Source organism: Electrophorus electricus, chromosome 10 (genome assembly GCF_041902795.1).
Source record: "Electrophorus electricus isolate QZ-2024a chromosome 10, ASM4190279v1, whole genome shotgun sequence".
Lineage (NCBI taxonomy): Eukaryota > Metazoa > Chordata > Actinopteri > Gymnotiformes > Gymnotidae > Electrophorus > Electrophorus electricus.
The window spans coordinates 17297906-17315776 of NC_137506.1; the positions used below are offsets into that span (position 1 = coordinate 17297906).

At 43.7% G+C, this 17871-nt stretch overlaps 3 protein-coding genes across 9 annotated transcripts in view; 2 read left to right on the forward strand and 1 right to left on the reverse strand.

The window, feature by feature from the left end:
- Window positions 1-401: 401 nt before the first annotated feature.
- Window positions 402-5584, reverse strand: alkbh1 (alkB homolog 1, histone H2A dioxygenase). Of its 3 annotated transcripts, none has more exons than XM_027013957.3 (6): window positions 5396-5584; window positions 5053-5161; window positions 4635-4797; window positions 3500-3584; window positions 2381-2574; window positions 402-2160 (listed from the first exon to the last, which is right to left on the reverse strand). In XM_027013957.3, the coding sequence occupies exons 1-6, from the start codon at window positions 5582-5584 to the stop codon at window positions 1716-1718; spliced, it is 1185 nt and encodes a 394-aa protein (XP_026869758.2). In that variant the 3' UTR covers window positions 402-1715. The 3 variants fall into 3 exon arrangements, with proteins under 3 accessions (XP_026869758.2, XP_081578315.1, XP_081578314.1); XM_081722189.1 differs by having other exon boundaries at window positions 4635-4753; window positions 5396-5420; XM_081722188.1 differs by having other exon boundaries at window positions 4635-4756; window positions 5396-5410.
- Window positions 5585-5653: 69 nt separating this feature from the next.
- slirp (SRA stem-loop interacting RNA binding protein) lies at window positions 5654-6641 on the forward strand. Its single transcript, XM_027013958.3, has 4 exons — window positions 5654-5822; window positions 6034-6092; window positions 6233-6340; window positions 6451-6641. Exons 1-4 carry the CDS (start codon window positions 5756-5758, stop codon window positions 6517-6519), a joined length of 303 nt encoding a protein of 100 aa, XP_026869759.2. The 5' UTR covers window positions 5654-5755; the 3' UTR covers window positions 6520-6641.
- Window positions 6642-8215: 1574 nt separating this feature from the next.
- adck1 (aarF domain containing kinase 1) overlaps window positions 8216-17871 on the forward strand; it is an 88319-nt gene continuing 78663 nt past the window's right edge. For all 5 annotated transcript variants that reach the window (XR_014125635.1, XR_014125634.1, XM_027013941.3 and 2 more), the window contains exons 1-3: window positions 8216-8323; window positions 8872-9011; window positions 9186-9269. Coding sequence is in view for 3 of the 5 variants with exons in the window: in XM_027013941.3 (XP_026869742.2) it covers window positions 8880-9011; window positions 9186-9269 (216 nt within the window). In the remaining 2 variants the exon portion in view is untranslated. The remainder of the gene's footprint in view (window positions 8324-8871; window positions 9012-9185; window positions 9270-17871) is intronic.

Sequence of the window (17871 nt, forward strand, 5' to 3'; positions counted from 1 at the left end):
TCACTGTTATACAGCCAACCGTGGTGTTGTGGTCACCAAATGCCCGCTAGGGTGGCTAACACAAACTGTGCGTGACAACACAGTCTCTGGTCTCCAACAGAACGCCCACAAGGTGTTCTTAAAAAGTAAATGTTTGTTATAAAGTGGCTTTAAAGCTAACCCGAGGCCTTTCGTTACCATGGGAGATTTCTCTTAAGGGTTTCTCAATATTCACCTTATCCGCCGCATGCACCTCAGAGCCTGTTATCCTGGAGACATAGGTAGCACACCGTAGTTTCTGAAGTTAAGCAGCACAGGTAATCAAACAGCTGTGCCTTCACAGTAAAAAACAAACTCCACAATTTAAGACTTTTTGTTTGCACGATTATGCACCATTAGAAAGAAAAACATAAGTTTAGCTGTTCTTAGCAACATGATTTTACTTCTACACTCTCTTTGTGTTGTTAACTGTACTGTCAATGCCCTACACAGTTAACAATTTTATGTTTCAAACTTTTCCCCCTAACATTCTCTTTAGGGATAGGAAATATTAATTGAGACCAGTTTGATTAATGAAATAAATAAATACAAATGTAAAACAAAACCCCCCCACAATATAAACAATATTAAAACAACATTTAAAAAACATTGTGAGCGGAAACCTTAACCATAACAGTTTGACAACTTTATCAAGGACGCATAATGCTACAAGGACACTCCACTAATGTTATGCTTACAAAGTTTCCTCTCTTATGGGAAGCTTCCCATAATGTTAGGCAAGGTTCTGGAAATGTTCCAGAGAGCTGGGTGCCCCAGGGAGGACTTTAGACAGAGTGATACAAGCATGGCAGTAAAACAGCACCACCAAGAAAGTCCTGAAGCTTGCAGGTGACTGCAGGTGTCTTAACCGAACTGTGCAGCAGAGCTGTTACAGGACGGTTTATTTCTGCATAATGTGGACTTGAAATGCACTTAATCCGTACACTGGTTTTGAGGAAGTGACATACTGGCCAGTTTTCTAACAATGTGTACATGAATAGTGCTCAAGTGGGGGGGTTTTTTACAAAGGAAAGAGCAGTTCTGTGAAGGTCATGCAAAGCCCACTCAAAAAGCCACTTTCAGCTAAATGTTATATTTGTATTTCTTGCAGCTGGATTTCACTCAGTATCTGAAAGAAATCTGCTTGAATCTGGAAACTTTCTATTACATTCAATCATCCCTAAAGCTGAAAATCTAAAGGAAGGCAGAGGTAAACAGTCCCTGAAGCCAGTGACCCAGACTATTTTTTCAGAAGTAACCTCTTTGACAGGAAGTCTAGCCATCATTGCCTAGACAACCCTGCCACCCTCCCAAATGCTTTTGGCTGCCAGTGTACCGGGGGGGCCAAGTGACACCGAGAACAATCCTGACACATCACGTCCTCTGCGATCCTCTAAAGGTCACCTCTGTTTCGTCTACACAGCCAACCAGCAAACATGGCTGACCACTGCAGTGTCCAGTGCACTGGCATACGCACGAATAGAATGGGTTAAGTCTGATGAGAACTGACTCATTTCCGCTGACCATGGGCTCTCTATTGCCCTGGTCTGTTACTATATCTCTTTGTTCACAAAATTTATTCATAAATATATATTTTTATCCACATATATACAGATTTATCTGGTTACATAAATAACTGCAAACTTTCAGAGCACACATCTCTAAAAGTCCAAAAACTGAATCGGAGATGATCGTCACTAATGGAGCTGATGACCTGCTCCACTCCTGCTCTTCTTAGAGTTTGGGGTCGCCTCCGCTGACCTCTCATCGTCGTAGCCGCGTCGGAATTTGGCATGTCCCGCAGCACCGGAGTGCGCCGCTTCGAATGTCTGACCAGGGCCCAGGACCTGCCTGATGGTCATGTTCACACGCGACGTGAGGAGATACCTGGAGCACACCTCCCAGTCACCCTCGGTCACAGCCTGGACGAGGCCATCGGCCGGCGCCCTGTCCGCAGGAGGCGGGCCCAAGCACAGTGGCAGGGGCTGGGCAGTGGGGGCGGAGACGAGGCATGGGACGGCATGGTACAGCAGGCGACTGGGGCCCGACATCACCATGACGTCGCCGCTACGCGTGAACATGGCCGTGGGAGGGTCTTGCCTCTTAGTCCCACCTAGCAAGAAGACCGCCGTCTGCCCAAAGCTGGGTAAAAACAAGAGGTTGGCTCAGAGCACAGGCAGATGAGAGAAAAAACAACAACAACAACAACAACACATCACCTGATACCTGAGACTAAAATACTGTAGAGCTCGATCTTGAAGTCTTGACATAACACCCCACCGTCTCATAATATATCATTTCCTGTGTACTACCGAGGCCTTAATACACCCAAAAATTAATACCCCCAAAAATTCCTCCCCACCTAAAAGACAGAAGAGGCCAAGTGTGGTCGAGTTCAGCCTCGTCAACGTGGATCCCGAGTGAAGAATCGGAGCGGTAGTAGTTGAGGATGCCAGCCTCGGCAGCGAAGCCGGGAAACCCACAGACTGCCGTAATACTGCGGGAGAGAGCGTGGAGGTCTGCGGGGAAGGGACTCCTCTGTTCTGCCGAGTACGTCTGCACGATGAGGGAGAGAAGCATGGATTTCACACAAAAGCAGTTCGCAGAAGGCCACCTTCTGCCCGCCATGCGCTCACTGCCACCGCAGAGTAAAAACGACAGTTTTATCTAATTCTGCTCTGCTCCCCCTCCTCCTGCTGCTTGCACCGGGCTGCGGTGTCAGCAGCAAGGCGTGAAGGCCCAATCAGCAGGTAATCGCGGGAACTGTGTCTTCCCAAACAGCCAAATTGGGCAGGCAGTCTTCTGATCTCACTGGAGCTGGAGGCTCGGGCTCTGAACCCCCCCGGCCCCCCTCCACCAAAGAGAGAGGAGGAGTTAGAGAGGGGTGCTGCTTAAGATGCACAGGGCATCGGCAGACATTTGGCGGTGTCAAACTGAGATCAGGGTTAATGAATCCTGGGTGCGACTCCGGACTGATTTAATAGGACAGGAGACTAAACACTTTTATGTAATTAGCATATAAACGAGACAGGCGAGCATCAAGTGAGCGCAGTTTGAGATGAAATGTTCTGAAAAGAGGAAACAAAGCTAATAAAGATCCAGAGCAATGTGCACACTTCCTCTAGTTGGAGCTAGCTTCAGTACAGTGCACAGTTCCCCCAAGGGCCCACTCCCCCCGGACACACACACACACACACACACACACACACACTCACTCACTCACTCACTCACTCACTCTCCTTCATCATTATGTTTGATTTCACTATAGCCTTTAGCAGCTGTTTAGACTTGTGCATTCCATAGCTCAAGGCTCCCCATGCGATTGAGCAGAACAGAAAGAAAAAAAATGACACTAAAAAATACAAAAAAAACCAAAACAAAACTGCAATGGTTTGTAAACTTAAAAGCGAAGAACATACATTTTTAGAAAAGTCAAGACTGCAACGGCTGTTGGCGAAACCTTCTAATAAGAGAGCAGCACCTTGGTGTCCCAGTTGTAGTGGTAGCCCAGCGTCACCCAGCGAAGCTTCTCCAGTAGAGTCTTGGGGTCCCTTGTCCCCTTCTTCCTGTAGAACAGTTCACACGTCCAAGCAGCTCAAGGTTTGGTTCAAACGAATGAATCCGGGCGCCTTTACCCTTCCCTGCTTTAACTAGCCCATGCAGGCAAGCAGAGAACATCCGGACAGTTACTGTCTATTAAACTAGAGAGGGAAGGTGCATTTCAGAACAAACCAGAGGGAATCACTGGTGGAAGGATACAGTGCCGCTAATGTGCAGCACATTACAAGTATTCTGCAAGGACTTAATATGAAAATGGAAAATCCTAAAAAGAAGTGATCCTGTTGTGAATGGAATTAATTATTACTTTTCATGGTTGGTGTCCTAATGCACACGGAGGCAAATATTTGGCAACGCTGGTTCAGACTCAGATAGGCCTGATAAGGGTCAAAATGACCAACTCAACGAGGTACACAATGTATCTCAACTACAAAACAACTTAGGTTGAGCAGAGCCCACATATGTGGAGTACAGAAATCACTCAGCCAATGTAAATAAAGGAGATAAACATATTAAAGTGATCAGCAATTAATGCAAGAGAAAAGAACTGAAAGCATACCATCACTGTGCCTAATGTGCAGTGTTACTATACACTATACACAGTATACTATACACAGTCACTGTGTTCAGTCACTGTGTTCAGGGGAAAGCAATGCTAATAAACATTTTCCCTCGCCTTGATAGCTCATTGAGCTTCTCAAAGACAATTTGTAGTGTAAAAGTGACCGATAATAGTTAGCCATTTAGGATGGAAAAGCAGCAGATGTTCTTGAGATCTGCCACTCACTCACAGGTCCTGCAATGCGCCATTACAATTCAGGAGCTTCATACCACACCACACATTATTTTCAGCATTGATCATTTTCCATCTGGGCTGTTATGGCCCACACTGCTGGAGCTGAAACCCTTCTATGGATGGAATTTAGGGTACACGCTATACTTTAGACATTTCAAAGTGTTTTGTGTATGTTGTCACATCAGCACTGTCTCTGATAAAACTGCAAACTAAGCGGGTTCAGTAATATGATTTTAGTCTCATGACATGAAGATTTACTTACTGAAAACTATCGATGCTTTTCCCCCAGATGTCCACTGTCTCAGTAGGTGGCATATGCATGTCAAGATTACACACGTTGGGCTTTTGTGGGTAGGTCTTTAGGCATTGCTTTACCCAATACTGCTGGGAGCCCGGTAGGAAAGGATTGGAGATAAACATGAACCCTTTGCATAAAAAAAATACAAAAATACACAGAAGGTTCCATCTTGCACTCTTGCATAACAAGCAAGCATCTATTTCAAACTCACATAAGCAGTTCCTTCGATTAAAAACTCAGCTAGTGAGTATTAAAGATTTTAAGATAGCTGTGTATTAGCTGCAAGAGACTGAACCCATAAGATATGCAAGAGTTCAGGCTTAATGAATGCAGACCTTCTTTTAACGTTCTAAAGTTCGTTTTTTAAACATATAAAGGAAACCTGGGTATCCCTGAAGGCCAAAAGCTCTCCAGTCTTTAACAGGTCGAAGTCCTGCTCTGTAGGCGGCTTCCTCACCAAGACTGTCATGATCCAATTCAGCTGCGAAAACCTACAAGCAGAGTAGAACCCAAGTTGATCCGCTAATCTAGGTTACACGACGTTGTTCGAAAACAAACAAACAAACAAACAAACAAACCACAAACAGAAATAACTAGAAACTAGAATATATAAGTAGACAAAGTAGATACGTTTTAAAATAATTAACATCTTACTACCCGGCCAATGTTAACAAAATAACATTAAGATGCATGTTCGTTAAAAACGCCATGGCTTGAACACTGACCAGCTCATTTGCGGATTTTTTCGAGAAATCAATAACCTCACTGAAATCTGGAGGCGGCTTCCTCCGCTTATAAAACTTGAACACTTTTCTAAACGCATCTTCCCCACGCTCAGCTATGGAAGCTGCCATCTTTGCCACCATTATTGACCTTTCAACTTTGCTTTGACGCGACACAACGTGAACGTACATAATTTATCGCAAACGTATACCCGAATTATTTAAGTAAATAATTTAAACTTTGAATAGTTTGTAATTGTGTTTAACTACAACGTCACGGCATTAAGCAGTGTGTTTAATAAACCGGCTTTTGCACCACGTGGTTAGGGTGAAAGGGCGATTTCTTCTGACCAAGGACGGAACATGTCGGCTCCCGGTAAAAAGGTGTTTGAGTTATTCGTTTCCAAGATACCGTGGACTCTCGGAACAAGTAAGTAATTAAGGCGTGTTACTAGTATGTTAGTCTTCTCGTAAAGCCTCGGTATTATAATGATTGTTTAATATTGAGTATAGTGCGGTTATCACGAATGCAAAGGCAGCCATGCTAACTGGCTACGCTGAACAAGCTCTCCTGTGCCTCACGTTAGAATTTGAGCCGGCCTGTGTACACACATTCAACTTGTTTCCAATTTTGCTTACAGAGGAGGTTAAAGAGTATTTCGGGCAATTTGGCCACGTGAGGAAGTGCTTACTACCTTTTGTAAGTATTAACAGCAGTCTCATGGTATGTCCTTTGCCAATAAAGAGGCTTTGAGTTTTTCATAAGGGCTTCTGCTGGGATGACAGCTCAGTAAAGAGGCTCTCTGCTGTGAGTGTTCATACTCAATATTTGTCACCTAGGACAAAGGAACTGGTTTTCATAAGGGCTTCTGCTGGATTGGGTACACCACGGAGGAGGGACTGCACAACGCCCTTCACAAGGACCCTCACGTTGTCGAGGGATCCAAGGTGGGGAGCCTGGCTTCTGCATACCGACTGGAAAGATTTATTATTGGAGGGGGAAAAAAAATGTCTCGTCTATCTCTTAGATAAATCTGTTGGATTCTCTCCAAATGCAGCTTCAAGTGCAACAAAACATGATGCCATTCACGTGGAGAAGAATGGACAAAGAAGCAGAAGAAAGCTGAGCAGGCATCATTTCAGTAAAGTGGAATTGATGTAATGTCTGTTTTTTTTGGGGAACCTTTTCTTTGTTGTAAAGTGTTTATTGTAACTATTGATGAATAAAATAAATTTACTGTTTAATGGATCATATTCTTGTATTTTATTCATTAGAGTTAGTTTCATGTACAACAGTTGGTGTCAATTAATTTCCTTTGTCAGTTTTCCACTATACATAAACATGCTTCAAACAGAATTTATACTTTTTTTTTTGTGAAGAAACACTAATATTATCTTAAAATGTATTTATTTTGGCCAGGGAAGGGGGGGGGGGGCAGTAGGGGTGGAGGGGTTGTACCACTGGAACAGCTTCAGGATAGGCAGTTACGGGTAAAGTGAACAGAGCACTTAACTGCAGCCTAGCAACCTGAGGTGGACATAATAACATAGGAACCGCGTGGTACCTATTGAAATAGGAGATTGCTATGAGACTAAATTGCTCTCAGATTAGTGCTTTCATGTCAAACACTGATTAAGCTGAATTAGAAATTATTCTTAATGAATGAAATGTTACTGCCCAGTTAGGCTTCGTCATACAAAGATATGAAAATAAGATGAGAAACCACAGTGTGTTCATCTCAGTTGGCTGATTTGGTATTATTTGGCGTGTTCATTTAGCTTTCGGAGGAGCTGACTCTGGTAACATGCTCCTCGTTTTATCTCTCGGAAAAATGTATCATCAGAAACATTTTGTGAAGCCTATCCATATCCTAGGCTCTATGCCTAAAAGACTAGATCCGCAGTCATTTCAGGAATAAGAGCCAATAGCTGATTTGTTTTTTTTGGGGAAAAAGAAAACTGCAGAGGTTGTTGTTATTTGACAACCAGACAAAGTTTTATGTCCTTACCATGTAACAAATGATTTTCAAAATCATCTTATTTCAAGCAGGATTTCATATACTCAAGATAAAATTTTGTATAACTTAATTTTTTCACATACAATTCAGGAAAAAGTAATCACACTTTTATAAAACACAATATAACTACACAAACAACATATGACATGTCACATAACATTATGAACGTGTTGTGCATATTCCATTTCAGTGTTGTTATGAAATTGTATTTCACCATTGAATTTCTTTGAATGAATGGTATTTCATTGTTGATTACTCAGATTCTACAGAGTGCACATACCAGTCTGTGCTAGTCTGCTGGATCAAGCAAGGTCATGTCCACTTTGGTAGAAAAAGTTCCCCAAGTGGTATCCTGTCCAGGGCAATTTTTTTTATTGCAGTTCCTCTGTGGAAACAGTGCAGAACCTTTCCAATGCTTTTTCTTAATCTGGGAGGCATGCGAATTCTTTGTCCCTAAGGGGTGTCAAATCGTTGCTCCTACAAGTTTAAACTTTTACATTTATGAAACAGTAAATGAATTCATTATAAAACATTCATTACACTACTGGATTGTAGTCCTTAATTCGAGTGGTTGTGTGTGTGTGTGTATATATATATATATATATATAATAAAAAAATAAATTATATATATATATATATATATAATTTATTTTTTAATTATATATATATAATTTATTTATTTTTAATTATATATTTATTTATATATATTTTATATAATATATATATATAAATATATATTTTTAAAGTGTTACTAAACTCTGGGCATTACTAAAGTTGCGTAGTATGTGTTTGCTCTTCACAAGGCAGGAGTTGACAGGTCACGGCACGAAGCCGGTTAGTGGGTGACAGTGTGAGAGCGAACAGAGTAAATGAACCACGTTAACTAGCTAAAGAAAACGACTGTATTTGTCTAGTAAGTCAGAACTTGTGCACAAAAGCAGTGCCTATAGCTAACCCATTTTGTTGTACAAACGTGTGTTATGAAATTATATACTTTATGAAAGGATGTTATAGCTGTATCTAGCTAGCTAACGTTAGCTACCTAGCAAGCGAGCTGATGTACAAAGCCAGCAGCCACTTAGCTACGGTGCTAACCGCCATGATCTGAGGTAAATTATGTAAATAATAATTATTTTGGGAACATTCACCGTTGGCGTGATCCATTCATTCTGGTCAAATCGCCTCTGGTGCGTCTAAACTGTAACCCAGGTTAGCTAGTGTCTAGTCTTGTCCGTCGGTGTGTCGGTATATTGGCCGTAAATCTTGGCCACACAGCCGGTGTTTTTGTAGCCAGTTAGCAGTTGCTACTTCAACCGCTGTGGGAAATTCCTTCACCTCAGTCATCTGCCTCAGCCAAACGTTGTTGGACAGGAGAAAGAGAAACGCCGTATAGCGTCGAGCGCGAATGGGGGAATATTTCAGTTTCCCTGACATTTACACGCAGTGTTGTTTCTTGTCCAGGGTCTCACATGGCTGGGAGGCTTCTGAAAGTGTCGTCTCTCGCTGCCCTAGCGGTCGCTTCGTCTGGGTTTTACCTGCACAGTCTCAGCGTTGACGCCAACGATCTGAGCGTCGTCAGATTCGCTAGGGCGGCTGCGACGGTAAACTCCTCATCCTGATTTTTAATTTCTTATTGCTCCGTTGTGGGAGTGTGAGAACAGTCATTACTTTTGATTACTTTTGAAGTTTTATGTCGCACCTTCCGCTCGTTTTTAAGATGCAGAAGTTTTGTTTGTTTGTTTTCTGCAAACACTTCTTTTTTTTTTCTTTTTCAGACAGCTGTCATCAGTTATGACTACCTCACAGCTTTCAGAAATGTCCAGTCTGGGACAGATGAGTACTGGCTACTGAGATCAGAGGTAAGTTTTGTGGCTTACACACAAACTTGCTGTACACGTTTTTACGCCTGTGGTTTTTGGGTTGCCCCTTATTGGTTATTTAAGAATTTACCCTATCAAAAGATGAGGAAGTGTAGTGTTTACTCATTTGGGTTATCATGGGTCATCTTTCTCATCTGATTATTTTGAGGGCAGTGCTTTACCACGTGCGCTCATTTATCTTACAGAGTAATGTGTTGACAACCTTAATTCATGCTGGCAAAGTTGCTGAGTGTTGAGAAGCTAGATGCAGACAAACCTGTGTTGATTTGGTTGCATTAGTTTTGCCATTAATCTAAAGTTTCATGATCGTCCTACCATAGGGTTAGCGATGACTGTAGTGTGCTCTAGACTTTTACATGGCAGCAGCTGGAAGTGTAAAAAGTATGTGTGTGTTTTTTATTCATTCTTGTTGATTGTCTAATTAAGCCATTTTAAATACACCCTCTTTTTAAGCATAGAGTTTAAAACAGTAAACTTAAACTGCTGAATGGAAGTAGTTTCAGAACTGCTTGGCCAGTTGGGGGTGCAAGTGGCTATACACACAAGTGACACAAGACTGATTAGGGATGTGGTTGTACCCTTTCTCCAAGTCTGATTTTAGGCATTTTCAGAAATACATACTGATTGTGAATACATACTGGTTGTGCATGTTTCTTAAAGGTGTGCATTGTGATTTTAGAGCAATGGATGCACGTGTTTCTTAAAGGTGCACTCTGCACTTTTAGAGCAGTGGCTGTGCATGCTTCTTAAAGGTGCACTCTGTGATTTCAGAGCAGTGGCTGTGCATGATTCTTAAAGGTGCACTCTGTGATTTCAGAGTAGTGGATGTGCGTGCTTCTTAAAGGTGCACTCTGTGATTTTAGAAAAATGGGTGTGCATGCTTCTTAAAGGTGCACTCTCTGATTTTAGAGCAGTAGTTGTCCATGCTTCTTCAAGGTGCATTGTGTGATTTTAGAGCAACAGAGTGATGGCCTTGTCACATGGTTGGCTAAAGATTGAGGTGAGTGGCACATGTTCTGAACTAATCGTCTGGGATGTGTGTTTGGAAGCTTAGTTTGTCTGTTTACACTGTCTTGATTCTAAACAATGGAATCAAAATCTATCATGTATACACTCACAATTGGACTAGGTAGAATAATTTTTCAAAAAAACCTTTAAAATGTTTGTTTATGTATTATGGAAATAAACAAAATTAATTTAAAAATAATCGTGTGACTAATATTTTAAGATACTTAAATGAGGTGTAGCTAGCTAAAACCATGCAGCCCCATGTGTAAGAGATACCACAAATTGGTTGTTACATACATAATATGTATTTCTGTAATAGCCAAACACACACTCATTCCATGCTCATTTGAGCTAAGACAGCATTGGTATCTGTCTGTAAAGCGTTCTTGAGATTGAGAAAGGCACTATATAAATGTAACTAATAATAATAATAATAATAATACTAATGATAATAATAATAATTATGAAGCATAAACTAAAACATTAAACTAACAATTAATCTCTTTCCAGTACCACAATTCAGGTGCCTCCTAATGTGAATGGTAGACAATTGTGCCAGCATTCAGCAGCAGTAACTGTATAATTTCTTAGCTAGTACAGTTATTAAAGCATAACATTGAAAATCGAAAAGTATTAAACATTAAATACGCTAACTGAAGTTTGAGAGAAAAATGCCACCTCAGACTACTCCCTCTTGACTTCAAATGCTCATCTGTACTCCGTGACGAATTCTTTCACGTGCACGCTCGCAAAAAGCCAGGGAATGTTCTCTTCCCCCTCTTTACCCAGGTGCTGAAGGGCCGCTCAAACACCTCTGTCGGATAAAGTTGAGCAGCCGGTGGCGAGAAAGGTCACCGTCTCTTACCTGAATGGCTAAGCCCGGGGGCTTGCTCCGCTCGCTGGAGGCGGGCGTTGAACCCTGAAGAGCACGGTTCGAGCTCGCTGTACCCTCCGCCAGGCTTGAGTGTGGTGAATAGGATGCTACCCCCCCCCCCCCAGGGGCCTGCTGTCAAGCCTCACTACACACGCTGATTAGAATTAATGCAGGCCTCTTGTTTAATATAGAGAAGAGATTTGCCTCATAATTATTATAAAGCTGCAGAGGTGATCCAGTTGGCTTGGTAGCGTGAGGGTGTTTCAGGGCCTTATTACATTTTTGAGTGTAATTTTTTCCCCACTGCCTCGTGAATATTGGGCACTGACAAATAAACAGATTGTCACCATTCAAGTAGTGCCCTGTTAGAAATGAAATCACTTTCTAATTGTTGAAGGACATAATGAGATCACTCGCCATTCCATCTCTGTGCCTGAGAAGCCTCTTGATAAGGGTCGGGTATCTTGCTAATTAGTGACCGCCAGTCTTACTATCCCGTATCTCTCAGTATTCTGGTTTATGAGTCCGCAGGTTGAGAGATTGGCTGGCTCTGGTGTGCAGGAGGTGTGCGCTCGGCTGCTGCGGCGACCTGCCGGGAGGGGGGGGTCGACACGGGGCTGGCCGTTGCGTGCCGCCGCTCGTGTAATGAGGGGCGTTTCGCACCGTTAGCCACGTCCCCGCTCCCCAAAGACCGGGGCCAGCTGCTCCATGGGCCGCCGAGAAAAAGCTCTTTCTTATAGACCATTAAATCATCGTTCACGCTTGTATTGTCTTCATCGGACGACGTGGGGTAGATTGAAGACTCTTATGAGACGGTGTAGCTTTTTGCGCAGACCTCCTGTGACTCATTTGTCAAGACTTTTTCTGGAGCAGTGTGAGGCTTCGTGAAGCTCCCATTTATATTTATGTTTAAGGCCACAAGTATTCGGAGCCGAAAATAATGTGGCCGTGTTGTTGAAAAATTTTCCTTAATCTAAGCAAGGCTCACAGCTTTTATAATAAGTAAGGCATGCAGGACTTTTATTTTATTTTATTTTGGGAGACATGAGAGCTTTCTTCAGTTCTTTCTTTGTGCCGTGAACATTGCGTTGTCAGCAGTGGGATATGAATCCTGACTGTTTCCACTGCTTTCACGGGGAGGCTGCTGCCATTTAGACACTGGCATCTCCATTTAGACACGGGCACACTGACATCCCCTTGCCTCCTCAAACGCCGTCAGTAGTCAGCACCCTGGAGTGACCGGCGGATACCCAACCGTCCTTCCAACGCAGCTCCTCCCCTCTTCCATCACTCCACGGTGGGGGGCCTTGCACGGTTGTTTTTTAAGCCCCTCCTGGTGCATTACACCCATTGCCTGGAGCGGGGAGGAGGGGTTAAGCAGTTTTTGTCGCTGTAGCAGTCCTCGCAGCTGCGGAGCAGAGCTCATCAGCAGTTAGTGCTGGAGATTACGCTCGTTATCTCCTTCAGAATGGCCGTCGGGGAGCAACGGTGACACCTCCACTCGAAGGCACGCACGCCACGAAAAGCTCTCACCTGTCTAGTGTTTCTCTTTCTACAAAAGAGTCTCTTTTCCTTGCACATTGTGCAGCTGGGTGCTCTTCTAAGGACCTTGTTAGGTTTTATCCTGTTATTTGCCGAGGTAAAGTAAATAGATGTCATAAATACAGAACATATGCTCTGCCAGACTCAGGGCACGGATCTGTGAAAACAGAGAATGTGCGTGAAACCAGCAGACATTAGAGAGTACGTTTCACAGTGCAGAACATAAAAATGTCTGGAAATGAGTCAGGTATCCACAATGCAATTGACGTTATGAGCCGTTTTTACCCACAGAAAAATATTCACAAACAAATATTCATAGGAAAAATAATGTTTTAATTAATTTAAATGATCAAGTTATTAAAATTACTCTTCATAGGGGATGAAGTGGGAGTTGTGAGACTCTCTGATTGCCAGTGGTGCTTAAACTTACCATTGCAAATCTCACCAGTTTCATATGTGGATTTTGAGCCATGACGCTGTTGCGTTTCCTACATCCTTATTTCCTGTGAGTCTATATTTTCATTTTGTTTCATTCCAGTTATGGCCAACTTTGATCATTGATTAACTTACTTTTATTTATGTGAGTTACTTCGGACAGAACTGTTCACGCGAAGCTTCCATCACAGCTGATGTCATTCTGAGCTGAGCACTAATCCCCGGCACCTCAGCTTCGGGATCAGCCGGAGTAAATATGAGGTTAGCTGGGTGCTATCTGCCCTCCCCACCCCCCTTCCTCTTCTTCTTCTGCTGGAGTTCTTCAGGAACAGTCACGCAGTAGCAGCTGGAGGCCCCAGGGTGCTCTCTTTGATTGTGGCGTGCAGGGGATCCCTGCAGCCGTGTAGCAGCCCGTCTAAATAATACATGCACTGGAGGCAGGAAGCCAGGTGTACCCACCCACGGACGCTCATCGGGGTGTACGGATGGAACCTGTTCACGCGGGTGCTGCATGGGTAAGGGGCGGAAGACATTAGGACCCCAGCCCGGCACAACGTGCTCGCCCTCCGACCTGCCACGTATATTTTCCTGATCGTGTTTATCCCTCCTCCCCCCACTCATGTAGGTTTCCTCTCGTGCACCAGGCTGGCGTTCTCTGCTGTGTTGTCACACCTTGAAGCTCTGCTGATAGGCCTGTCAGAGGGAGACACCACCCCCGCTCGTGGGACGAGCTACGCTGAGCTTGTGTATTCCGGTCCAGTGGGCAAAGTGAAATCAAACAGCACACTGCAGCAGGTCTGTCAGGCCTGTTTGATTGCTGGATACTTAATAAATTGAACAGCTCTGTGCACTGATGTGTTATGCCTCCCAATAAAGCTGAATAGTAGCCTATCCTCATTCTGACTGACAATACCTTGTCTGAGTAGGTCTAGATACCTAAATCCAGGAGGTACAGATTTGCATTTTGCCGTCCTTTTGAATGCTCTTTTGTTTTACCCACTGATCACAGCCTCCTTTTTTCAGAGATGTGGAATTACTTAATTTGTAAAAAATTTGGACGTCAGTTGTGAACGTGAGCAAGAAGGTACGACGTTTGAAGCGCTTCTGAGTTTTCATCTGACAGACACCCTTGATTTTACCATGCAGCAATCTAAACTGACTCCATTTGTTTTCACCTAGAGGGTATTGCACGGCATTAATCCACTGTACACTTGTCACGTAAAACTAACCTGCTCATTGCGGCTATCACAGAACGGACTGCTTTCAGCCACTTAACGATTTGCTTACGGGTTTTGCGACATTTTTTGAAACCCGTATCCGTTTGGTGCACATGCTTGCATGCACGTTTCTGTAGCACCCTGAGGCAGGGTCAAGCAGCCGTCGTCGAGGAGGCCCGTCCCTACCCCTGCAAGGCTAAGCCCACAGGCTGACGGCATTTGCCCCTCAGCTGGCCATTGCAGGGCATTTAGAGGGCGGTTGCTGAAGAAACCGCACCCGGGTTACTTTGTAACTTTTCTTCATGGAAGCGAAGTCCTTGCTTTGGCTGTTAATGACGCGGCGTGTCCCGCAGCTCATCCTGGGACGTCCTGGGATGACCCCTTCCCATGGCGTGCCTTTTAAAGCCCTTCCAGTGAAGTCACGGTTTTACTTATTGAAGAGAAGCCTGGTGCCAGGCGCTCTACCCCAGAGCGCTGCAGTACAAAATCATTTGGGGGTGGAATGGTTTTCGAAATTGGATGGGCTGTTTGTGCGCGCGCATGGGGTCTGTACACGTGTGTGTTTGTACCTCCAGCCTTTTTAACGGTCCGAGTCCTTGACTGGCTCTTGCACGGAATTTGCACAGCAAATTAGAGTGGAGCGTTGGCTTTTTCCACCTGACTTGGCCCGGAGAGGCAGAGACATCCTCCTCACGGCTCTCCTGTTTATGCAGAGTAGACATGCTGTCTGAGATACTGATTGCGGGGTGAGGGGGGTGAAGTGTGGTGCCCTGGAAGACATCTAAGGACGTTTCCCCCTTTCTCAGACAAACCTACAGAGATTAGACCTGCAGTATAGGGACAGACTGCCTGCACTGCAAATGCATACGGTGGCGCGATGTCTTGCCATATATTGAAACATGTTTGGGGATCCTTGATGTGTTGAGTGGCTGGGATTATTTTTGACCAAGTTTATCGTGTTAGAGCACGAAAATCCATCGATTTGTCACCGACGGGATGCAGAGTCTAAGGTTGGTCAGGATGCTCATAGTTTACATTAAAAAATATTTTTTATATTTTGGTAGAGATTTCATTTGCATTGCCATCTGTGATATAATTGCCACAAAGCCAATATTGTGATAAGGATCAGCAAATGATGTATTTTGCTGCAGTACTATAGATAAGAAATTCAACTCCTGTTTCTAAACCATTTTTACCCACAAACAGGTTCGTGTAGGGGAAGTACAAAACGCGCCATGGGCAGGCTTATTTACTGGCCGGAGGTTTAGTTTAGCAGTCAAAAGCTTCACTTGGTAACGCTACCTACCTACCAGTTCCCAGTTTCTCAGCTCAGGCTGTCAGGCTGAAAGGCATTCTGAAGTGGACTGGCAGTAATGTGATTGGGTGTGGGTGTTGGGTGGACTCCCACTTTCAAGAGAATAAAAAAACTAGATGCACGCACGCAGAAAATGGCTGCTGCCTCCTTTTCTCTGCCATCCTACTCGCACCCTTCGTGGCCTTGTCTAGGTGGTTAATCGCTACATTGAGCAGGTTGAGGTTTCGAGGAAGGCGGCCTCTCTGCTCATGCCGTCTCGAGGAAGAAAGTGTGACCATGCGCCTGCTGGCATTTCGCTGAATCACAAGGCACTTGAAGAAAACAGCAGCACGACGCCTTTTCGTAAACACATGTACCGGCGCCACTTTGAACTGGTTTATGTGTTTGCGCCAAGGGCTTTCCTTTCTGGAGCTCACTTTCAAGAAAGGCCCAATATTGTTCATGCCACCCCACCCCCTTCTCCAACCTCTCTGCTATTATAATGCCACACTGATTATAACCACAAACACTGTGGTGCAGTGCTGTGATGTTTGTTAGCAAGACAGAAGCATAGAGCTGGTGCAGGTGTGCCTATGGGCTACAGCGGTTTGGATGTTGTACCACCCCCCTCACCCCCACCAGTATCCCAGAGGTCTCTGTAGCCCCTCTCCTGATCTGGCCCCTTCTAGTTAATTGGGCTGTTGTTACACTATAATTCATTAACTCCCTCTAACAGCCCAGTGGGGTAATAGGGGGCTGTTTATGAAACAATGCTCATTTTTCAGCGTGATTTATGGTCCGGCATTCCAGAAAGGAGCTGAAGGGTGCAAAAAGGTTTTTCTGCCTGGTTTTTGTTCTACTCTGCATGGCATGCAGGTGTATATCGGTGGAAAAGATGGTTATACTTTTAATTAATGGGCTTTCTGGCATGATAAGGGAGCTTCAACACACTTAAATCTCAGGCTGAAGTAGCTGTAGGGTTTGTAAGAGTGTCCTACGGCGATTCCATCTGGACTACAGATCGCAGCTGTGCTAGAAAGTGTCTCTCAGCTCGGGAGAGTGGAAAGGTGCTGTTCATCTCCAGATTGTAATTTAATCCAATGAAAAGGCTTTTGGGAATTGGGAGGAAAAATGAGGGACAGTGCACAGAAGTGGATTGCATGCCTGAAAGAACACAGCTATTCTCATCAGGTTCCAGATTCTCCAGACCCAGAAATCTTGAACGTATATTCATGTGGATAAGATATATCTCTTTAACTTTGGCTTGGTTTAATGGTTGTAAAACTTACTTTTGCCTTATTTTACCTTAGATTGATGGGGTTTCTGCTAAAATAAACTGAAAACATTATGAGCATTTGTTTGCGTGTGTGTGCGTGTGCGCGTGTGCATGTGCGCGTGTGCATGTGTGTGTGGATTCCTGGGTTGTAGATTTGATAGAGGTATATAAAATCTAGCATATACAGTGGTGTAAAAAAAGTGTTTGCGCCCTTCCTGATATCTTATTTTTTTGCATATTTGTCACACTTAAATGTTTCAGATCATGAAACAAATTTAAATATTAGATAAAGATAACACAAGTAAACACTAAATGCAGTTTTTAAATGAAGGTTTTTATTAATAAGAAAAAAAAATCCAAACCTACATGACCCTGTGTGAAAAAGTGATCCCACCCCCTTTAAAACATAAATTAACTGTGGCTTATCACATCTTTGGAAAGCTGAGTTCAATTTCTCTAGCTGCACCCAGGCCTGATTACTGCCATACCTGTTCTCAATCAAGAAATCACTTAAATAGGACCTGCGTGACAAAGTGAAGTAGACCAAAAGATCCTTAAAAGCTAGACATCATTTTGCGATCCAAAGAAATTCAGGAACAAATAAGATACAAAGTAAATGAGATCTATCAGTCTGGAAAAGGTTATAAAGCCATTTCTAAAGCTTTGGGACTCCATCGAACCACAATGAGAGCCATTATCCACAAATGGGGAAAACATGGAACAGTGGTGAACCTTCCCAGGAGTGCCTGGCTGACCAAAATTACCCCAAGAGTGCAGCGACGACTCATCCAAGAGATCACAAAAGACCCCACAACAACATCCAAAGAACTGCAGGCCTCACTTGCCTCAGTTAAGGTCCGTGTTCATGACTCCGCCATAAAGAGACTGGGCAAAAATGACCTGCATGGCAGAGTTCCAAGACAAAAACCACTGCT